Source organism: Bombus huntii, chromosome 17 (genome assembly GCF_024542735.1).
Source record: "Bombus huntii isolate Logan2020A chromosome 17, iyBomHunt1.1, whole genome shotgun sequence".
Classification (NCBI taxonomy): Eukaryota; Metazoa; Arthropoda; class Insecta; order Hymenoptera; family Apidae; genus Bombus; species Bombus huntii.
The window spans coordinates 201478-211222 of record NC_066254.1 but is presented as its reverse complement, the minus strand read 5'-3'; the positions used below and the strand labels follow the sequence as shown (position 1 = coordinate 211222).

At 37.7% G+C, this 9745-nt stretch overlaps 1 protein-coding gene across 1 annotated transcript; it reads left to right on the top strand.

Moving 5' to 3' along the window:
* Positions 1-6720: 6720 nt before the first annotated feature.
* Positions 6721-9125, top strand: LOC126875121 (putative fatty acyl-CoA reductase CG5065). Its single transcript, XM_050637844.1, has 7 exons — positions 6721-6988; positions 7091-7407; positions 7507-7754; positions 7978-8161; positions 8443-8628; positions 8721-8975; positions 9047-9125. The coding sequence occupies exons 1-7, from the start codon at positions 6743-6745 to the stop codon at positions 9123-9125; spliced, it is 1515 nt and encodes a 504-aa protein (XP_050493801.1). The 5' UTR covers positions 6721-6742.
* The last annotated feature ends 620 nt before the right edge of the window (positions 9126-9745 follow it).

Sequence of the window (9745 nt, the reverse complement as noted above, 5' to 3'; positions counted from 1 at the left end):
AGCAGAACTCTCCGCACCAACGACGCTGATATTACCAAGAAACGGAAAATAGGAACAGCAAAACCATACACAATCGACACCCGGAACGAACAATCAACGATACAAATAAACGCGCACAACAGGTTCGCCGTACTGCAATCCACTAACGACGCCATGGAAATCGCAGACCCACCGCCAAACCAACAATCACAGAGAATACCCCCTCCCCCACAAATATTTGTGGACGATGTCATCGACATACAGACAATGATCAAGTCCTTAGAGAGAGATATCTCCAAGGAGGACTACAACCTAAAGATAAATAACAACAAAGTAAAAATACTGCCGAGGAACCCAGAAGCTTACAGAAAACTCACCAAGATACTTAGGACCCTGAACGCCAACTTCCACACCTACCAACTCAAACAGGAAAGGCCTTTCCGGGTGGTCCGACGAAACATCCACCACTCATCAGACATAGACGAACTCAAATACGAACTCTCAAAACTCGGCCACGAAGTCATCAACGTAAGTAATATAAGGCATAGAGTCTCGAAAGACCCGTTATCCTTATTTTTCATAGATATAAAACAAAAGCCTAACAATAAGGAAATCTACAATATCAGTTGCCTAATGAACGCAATAGTAAAATTCGAACCACCGCTTGTGAAAAAAGAAATAGTGCAATGCAAAAGGTGCCAAAGGTACGGTCATACGCAGAAATACTGCAACCATACTTTCCGCTGCGTTAAATGTGCAGGCACTCACTCCACTGACCAGTGCGCTAAATCACCGGGAACCCCAGCGAAATGCATCCACTGTCAAGGTGACCATCCTGCCAACTATAAAGGCTGCTCAGCCTATAAAACTCTATACACAAACAGGTACCCTAAACTCAGAGCAAAAGAGGTAACCAACCAAACACCCAGCCCGCCGAAATTCACGACTACCCCAATCCCCTCAACCAAAAAAACACCCAGTCCTACCAAATTCATCACCACCTTAACCTCTTATGCCCAAGCAGTACAACGCATCCAAAATAACCCGAATAGCCAAAGGAATCTTCCCCAAAATAGTGTCCCCAACCCACCTAACACAGACAACTCCTCTAGGCTTGAAAAGCTAATAGAGAAACAATCAGAGCAAATAAATAATTTGCTATCGCTACTAACACTCATCCTGGATAAATTAATACGTCCCGACGCAAAATAAAACCAAGGCGCATAGCTCTTTGGAACGCCAACGATCTAGCGCATCACAAACTTGAACTAGAACCTAAAACACCAGCAAATCGACGTAATGCTCGTATCGGAAATCCACTTCACCGACAAAAATTACCTGAAAATAAATGGTTACAAATTCTACCATACCCAACACCCCAACGGAAAGGCCCACGGTGGCACCGGAATAATAATCAAAGCAAGTATTAAGCACTACGAACTTCCATCATTCCAGAAAGACTACCTCCAAGCAACAAACGTAGCAATAGAAGACTGTCATGGCACAATCACCACTTCAGCAGTATACTGCGGTCCCAGACACTCCATCGCCAAAGAAGACTTTGATAACTTCCTGGACACTCTGGGCAATAGATTCATAATTGGAGGAGACTATAACGCCAAGCACATCCAATGGGGCAGCAGACTGGTTACAGCAAGAGGCAAAAACCTCTTAAACAGCATAATAAACAACAACCTCAACTACCTCACCACATACGAACCCACATATTGGCCCACTGACACCAACAAAATACCCGACCTTCTCGACTTCTCTGTAACTAAAAATATCTCATCAAGACACGCCCAGATCAACTCCTCGGCTGATCTCTCCTCTGATCATTCCCCCGTGATAGCAACAGTCAGTTCAACAATCATCGAGAATACACCTAAAGGCTCCATTCACAACCAACACACCAACTGGCAGCTCATTAGAGAAGTCTTTACACACTCAACTTCAGCCCTAACTCCACTAAAAACAAAGGAAGAAATCGAAGCAGCCACGGAATACCTAAACACGAGCATAATAAACGCAATCCGCCTCTCCACACCGACAAAGACGTCGATCAGCAAACGAGAATATGCCCATTACATATTAAAAAAAAATAGCAGAAAAACGTAGACTAAGAAGAGTATGGCAGACCCATAGAACACCGAATGACAAACGCAAACTAAACAACGCAACTAGAAAGCTATCCAAAACCTTAAAAAATTATAAAAACGACTGTTTCCAAAAATATCTCGCCAGCTTATCCCCCACAGCCGACTGCAACTACTTACTATGGAAGGCCTCCAGGAAACTCACACGCCCCCCACAAATAATCCCACCGATCCGCCGTCCGCAAGGTGGATGAGCGCGAAGATCTATAGAAAAAGCCGACCTGTTTGCTAAATACTTGTCAAAAGTATTCAAACCCCATTCCCCCAAAGCTGCCGCAGACGTTACTGAATACTTGCACACCCCCTTCCAAATGTCCCCTCCTATCGAACCCTTCACTTCTGCAGAGACTATAGAAACGATCAGTCGCCTAAACCCCAAGAAAGCTGCACGATACGACCTAATAGGCAATAAAGCAATCAAGGAACTTCCCATAAAAGGGATAGCACTCGTCACATCGATTTTTAATGCTATCCGTCGCCTTGAACACTATCCTAAGGCCTGGAAAATCTCATTGATTACCCTCATCCCTAAACCCGGTAAACCGATATACGAAACCAGCTCCTATCGTCCAATCAGTCTTTTACCTACCCTGTCCAAACTATTCGAGAAGATGCTCACGAACCGACTCCTTCCACTCCTAGAGAACTTGAAAACACTCCCAGATCACCAATTCGGCTTCCGAAAACAACATTTAACAGTAGAGCAAATCCACCGCATAACCCATACGATCAGCCAGACACTCGAAAAGAAATAATATTGCTCAGCGGTTTTCCTAGACATCCAACAGGCATTCGACAAAGTATGGCATGAAGGGCTACTATAAAAAAAAAGATGCTATACTATACTATACTATATGCTATACTATAAGAAAAAAAGGGCTACTATAAATTAAAAAGATCCTACCTCACCCCTACTACTCCATCCTAAAATCCTACCTAACCACTAGACAATTCATTGTTAAATGCCTAGACGCCACTTCCGCAACATTCCCAATAGAATCCGGCATACCCCAAGGTAGTGTCCTCGGACCCCTACTGTACTCCATCTACACTGCCGACCTACCTATATCAAACGATATAACAATAGCGACATTTGCAGACGACACAGCGCTATTAGCTACCCACGCAGACCCGGTAATAGCCTCATCCACTCTCCAGCGAAGTCTCGACTCCATGGAAAAGTGGTTTCACAAATGGGGCTTCAAAATCAACGAAAAGAAATCCTCACATGTAACCTTCACGCTCCGAAAACAAACCTGCCCCCAGGTCACCATCAACAACACAACAGTTCCTAGCAGGGACTCAGTCAGATACCTGGGCATGACCCTGGACAGGAGACTAACGTGGAAAAAACACATCTCAGATAAAACGAAGCAACTAAAGGACAAACTAAAAAAACTCTCTTGGCTCACGGGCCGACGCTCCAAACTAAACATACAGAATAAAATTACCCTCTACAAGACCGTAATAAAACCTGTCTGGACCTGCGGAATCCAACTATGGGGAACAGCATGTAACTCCAACATTGAAATACTTCAACGCTTCAATCGAAAACGCTAAGATCCTTAATAGACACACCTTGGTATGTTACCAACGAAACCATCCGTCGCGACCTCAAGATACCCACAGTCAAAGAGGAAATAGCAAAATACAGCGACAGATATAGCAAAAGAGTCAACAAACACCGAAATCCCCTAATCACTGGACTACTTGATACGACGGACCAGATTCGCAGGCTGAAGAGGCACTACCCGCTAGACCTAAACGCTAGATTCAATTAGTTATCTAAATTAAGTAATATTCACTTACTTATAATACTTATAAATTATACTTATCTATAATAAGTATTAACTTATTATAAATAAACAGCCATGTCACTGCGCCACGCCAGAAAAATTACTGAAAATTCTCAATGCGAGAATTGATTGTAAATTTTAATAAATATAAAAAAAGAAAAAAATGTTTTACTGTCAGGTACCTCTATGGGTATTTCCTTTAATGAGGGTCATACTATCACTGTCGCCTCGAGCCAAATCTCACTGTCACTAATCTCGAACAATTACAATCAGATTGAATAACTACGATTGTTTCATTACAGCTATAGTAGACTCTAGATTACAATGTTAGGGGATTATCCTGAAGTTCCAAAGGGGGGGGGGCTTCGATGTCCTTTCATCTCCGACATATATATTTTTCATTTTTTAAATATTTCAGAATAAGTGATGTTATACCATAATTTTATTAAGGTTATGCCTATATGTATACGTTTTACACTGCCTCTGAGTTAGTGCTGTTTAACTCCACTACAACAAATCATCCGTAATCATCAGAAATGGTATTTGTAATGCAACCTTTGTCTTGATCGATAAGAAGTTGTATGTCATGCAAATGTCATTAAAATGCAAGCGGTGGAAGCAGTCAGGGATAAAAAGTCAATTCCCGTCGATCTTTCACGATCAAAGCTTATTCAAGGCTATTTCTTGTTTGGTTTTGGAGATAAATATATAAATCGCATTATTCATGCATAACATTATCCAGTTTCAGTAGTAGGGTATGTTACTAAAAGTATATTTAGAGGAGTATCACATCGAATATCGTTGCAGTACTGTGACAAACGTATCGGTATCTATTACCGTGAAGTCGCATTTTTGTTCGAAATAATACGCAGTGGAAACAGTATCAGGTAACAGGCGATTGCTTGTTATTTTGTATTCAGTTGAGTGTTTCATTAATGTCATTCATTATTATCAATGTCATATATGCCAAAAATATCATCGGATCATTAATTACTACAATAGTTTAAATGAAGTTTTTGAATTCCCAAACATTTATTTTATATTTTACATTTTGCAAAGCAATATAGATATACACGTATACAATAACAGATACATACATAGCAATAAATACATACATTCGTACATAATTAAATTACAGAGTATATGATATTATAATAAAGATATAAATATAATACGAGACACCTAATTTGTAAAAATTTTATGTTTTGGTTGATTTCATTAGCCGCTGTGCTCATTTACATTATCACACCTTGCTCATCAGTTTGCAATGACAGTAAAATTTCAACCAGGTAATCTGAAATACAGTGGAGTCTCCCGTATCCGAATTAACAGGGAGGCAGAATAGTCCGGACAATGGAACAATCACGTTGATATGAAATTTCGTTTATTGAAACATAGATTACGATTGAATGACAATTCTTTTAAGTGTATATGTATTTCATATCTTCTTGGCTGCTAAGTCACATAATTCTTTCAACATAATTAACTGCAACGAGCTACAATCTTTTTGTACTCTTAGACATTGAGGCCATTTCTCGAATACATACGTTTCAAAAGGCACTTTTTATCATTTCATTAGCTGTTTCGCAGTGAAGCCAGTTCATTATATCAGTACAACAACGTATGTCATGTGGCCATTCCCTACACCATGTATATTTATAAATTCTAGTCCATTGACACCACTTTCGAGTTTTTCTTTTATTTTGTTTAGATGGCTACAGCACTATAAGTTTCATACTAAAGTCTTATAAACAGAATTTAATGAACCGAATAAAGGAAAGAATACGTTAGAATACATTACACACGAACGCTAATAAAATATGTATGCAGTACATATTTCAAACAAAAGGGGCATTCGTTATAAGGAAATATTATGTTCGGATAATAGATTGTTCCGGTATTAGGGTAATCGAATAATTGGTGCTCGGATAAATCGGGACAGGGGGTTAGGTACTTTTATAGGTTGTTCGGTTGCAGAATCTTGAAGCTAAATTAAGGTGAAAATGGAGAACAACAAAATTGCGCTTTGTTTTTTACACGAACGCGAATAATCATCGATTATAGATTATACTCATTGTTATTTATTGATGTTTACTCACTGAAATCTTTAACGACTTATCGGAAATATGCTTCCTTTTGACTCCATAAATAATTAATGAATAACAGCATATATAAACAATGTTTATACTGATTTCACATACACAACGCGACCGTCTCGTCCATGCGTGCACAGAAAAATCACATACGTATTAAGTATTCTGGAGGTGCTACTAAATGTGGGCGAACACTGTCTCGTACGACCACGCACATTTTCCACGCAAATTACTGATTACTACATATTACAATATTCATATACATGCACATAAAATATGAAATGAAAAAGTCAAAGGAAATTGGAAAATGCTTGACTCGAATAAAGTTAAACTCGAAGTATTAATTATACTTTTATGGAGTAATGTGTAATAATACAAATTAATGTACAGCCACATGAAAAATTGAATTTAATGCTTGAATAGTTCTTTCAACTTCTCGCTTTTTTTTAAATTAAAGTCTACCAAGTAGGAGAAATATTTTTTAAATTACAATGGAAGCGCCATTGACATAACGCAATTTTTTGGTTCGTGGAAAACGAAACCATTATTGGTGGATTATGTTTCTCTTTGTGAAGATTAACTGTAGATTTCTTTGGAAAATAATATGTAAAAAAATCTCAGCTATAACAAATTTTGTACATTATCTTAAAAGTTTTACCACTTACTATTTGTTACTCTGTGGCAAATATTGGGACAGAAAGTGCGAAGATCCTGAAACATGGATACAATCAATAAAGAAACAAATGAAAATGGAATCAATAAAGAACTGAATAAGACGAGTTCTCTCGAGGAATTCTACGCCGGTAGTGGAATTCTTGTGACAGGAGCAACCGGTTTCGTTGGGAAAGGTCTCCTGGAAAAACTGATCCGCATATGTCCACGCATCGCTGCCATTTTTATACTAATTCGTCCAAAAACTACCGAAACGATAGAACAACGATTTAAGAAGCTCATAGATGATCCCGTTCGTAAATATATACTTGTTCCATTCAATATTTAAGGCTGTCAGGAGCCAAATTGATTAACTTTCTTTTCTGGAATTGAGTTGGTAATTTTTCGTCTTCAGATTTACGATGACATCAAAGCAAAACACCCTTCAGCTTTGAACAAGGTTTATCCCGTAAATGGTGACGTGAGTCTGCCAGATTTAGGTCTTTCGCGAGAAGATAGAAGTATGTTGTCAGAGAAAGTAAATATAGTGTTTCACGCCGCGGCCACTGTGAGATTCAACGAGCCATTACACGTGGCTGTTAATGTGAATACGAAAGGTACAGATCGTATCATCGAACTTTGGAACGAACTAAAGCATCCAATTAGCTTCGTCCACGTCAGCACAGCTTTTAGTAATGCTAATCTACATGAGATTGGGGAAAAAGTTTATACGTAAGAATAAGTTATACGTAAACGTTGTTCCATGATTTACGAATATTATATTCATAATTATAACGTGAATAATATGTTCACTTATTATCGACTTTGCAGTACGAGCTTGAAACCTTCGGAGGTGATCGATATATGTGACCAATTCGACAAAACGTCCATCATCGAAATAGAAAAAAAGATTTTAAAAACTTATCCAAACACATACACATTCAGTAAGAATTTAGCAGAGCAGATTGTAGCAAGCAAGTGCAAAGGTCTACCAGTTGCGATAGTGCGGCCAAGCATAATTGGTGCTTCTCTGGAAGAACCATGTCCTGGTTGGATAGAGAATATTTCTGGATTTACAGGTATTTTAACAGATATTTTTCAATAGTAATTCAATATCCCTTACATTTCACAAGATTGGAGTTAATTGCTTAGTTTGTGAGCGGCTAGATGAAAGGCTTTCCACTAGATTATCATTATTATAGTTCAAATTTGTTTTGAACTATAATACAATTGCGAGTGCTGCATTTCTGCTAATCACAAATCACAAATAGTTTCTAAATTATTCCATTTTTATGTTACCAGGTACCTTTCTGCTAATCAGCAGAGGATGTGCAACAGCGATACAAGGTAGGAGAGATGCAAGATTGGATGTAGTGCCTGTGGATTTCGTAGTCGACATGATAATATGTACTGCATGGCATGTCACGTTACATAGAGATCATGAAGTTAAAGTTTACAACTGCACGAGTAACGCATGCCCTTTTAAGTAATTTTTATTACGAATTTTTTTCTACTAATGTAATTCGATTGTTAGAGTATTCCATAAGTTTCAGTTTATTTAAGTAAGGTGAACAATGGAAGCGCACACAAACGTAGAATACGAAAGTCCAATTTTGATCTCAATACGTTAATTTAGGAAGATAGTGATGTAATGTAATACTTATTTAGATTGCATAATATTTGCTGAGATACTCGGATAACAATAAACTTTACTTTAAGCGTATTTCAATTAATTAATAATACAATGTAATTGTTTCAATTGGCAAGATGGGGTCAGATGAGAGATGCCATTGTGAAATGTAGCACAGAAACGCCACTGAACGATACGCTATGGTACCCGGGTTGTCCAATGATAGCTAATAGATATATTTACCAGGTTCGGAGTATAATTCCGCATGTTTTGCCTGCGTTCGTCATAGATATATTTTTAAGACTCCGAGGTAGTAAACCAATGTGAGTATTCTATCGATTCTCATGCAACGAGAATAATGTTTCTGGGGAAATCTCTGTCTTCATCTATAATAAAAGTAAAACTGGTATTTCAGAATGATGAAACTTCTCCTAAATGGCAATAAGCTGTTTACAATGGCAGCATATTTCGTCATGCACGAATGGACTTTCCAAAGGGATAACTGTTCTGACTTAGTGAGAAAAGTGAAAATGTTGAACGACGGCGATATGGTCAAACTAGATTTACGGGCTATGAATTGGGAGAAGTATGTTGCAATTTACCAAATGGGAGTTAGGAAATTTATTCTGAAACAAGAGTTTAAGTCAGCAGCCCGACAACGGTTATCAAGGTGCATATAAAAGTATCTTCGTATAAAAAAATAGGAACTAATATAAATTCATTTATTTTCGGTTATTTCAGGTTGTACTGGATACACCAGATCACTAAAATGTCCGGTATAATGATCTTACTATGGATAGTATACCGTATCGTGTACTGACTATTCGAACCTTATTTTTTCTGTTTAAACCAAAGGAATATAAATACAATCTTATGAAGAAGGGATTCAACATCCTCATATCCTCTTCATTTTGCCTTTTCACTCGTCCCTTTCTAAATAAATCCATTTATGACATTGCTTGTTTTTTCTATAATATTTTAATAAGAATGCAGTTATTTATACGCACATGATTTCAGAGCTGTAAGCAATTCATCTGCTCACTGAATATAAACATTTTTGCATTATAAGGACAACGGTATAATGACAAAATCCTCTATCATTCTTCACCAAACAAAAGTTACGAGATAGTTATTCGTTGACAATAATAATTTACTATTGGAAAAATCTACTGAGCAATAAACAATGATGGTAGAAAATAAATATATTTTAAAATATAATAGTGCTAAAGTAAATCATTTTTAAGAATCCTTCAATTGCTCTAAAGGCTCACTTTGGTTCTCAAGTTGTTTGCTCATGAACCTTGCAGTTGCTTGACCAATCGGCATTAAAATATATGATACAGTCAAAGAAATAGAAACTAGATGTGGCATTCATGCTGGATAAAATATTATTTCACATAATAAGTAGTAGATAGGTTTCTATTTAAGTTAGATATACAT

Excerpts from the sequence above, each read along its gene's own strand:
- LOC126875121 (XM_050637844.1), top strand. The coding sequence starts at position 6,743 with ATGGATACAATCAATAAAGAAACAAATGAAAATGGAATCAATAAAGAA. Across the intron at positions 6,989-7,090 it reads AGAAGCTCATAGATGATCCC|ATTTACGATGACATCAAAGC; the intron begins GTTCGTAAATAT and ends TTTCGTCTTCAG. Across the intron at positions 8,162-8,442 it reads AGTAACGCATGCCCTTTTAA|ATGGGGTCAGATGAGAGATG; the intron begins GTAATTTTTATT and ends TCAATTGGCAAG.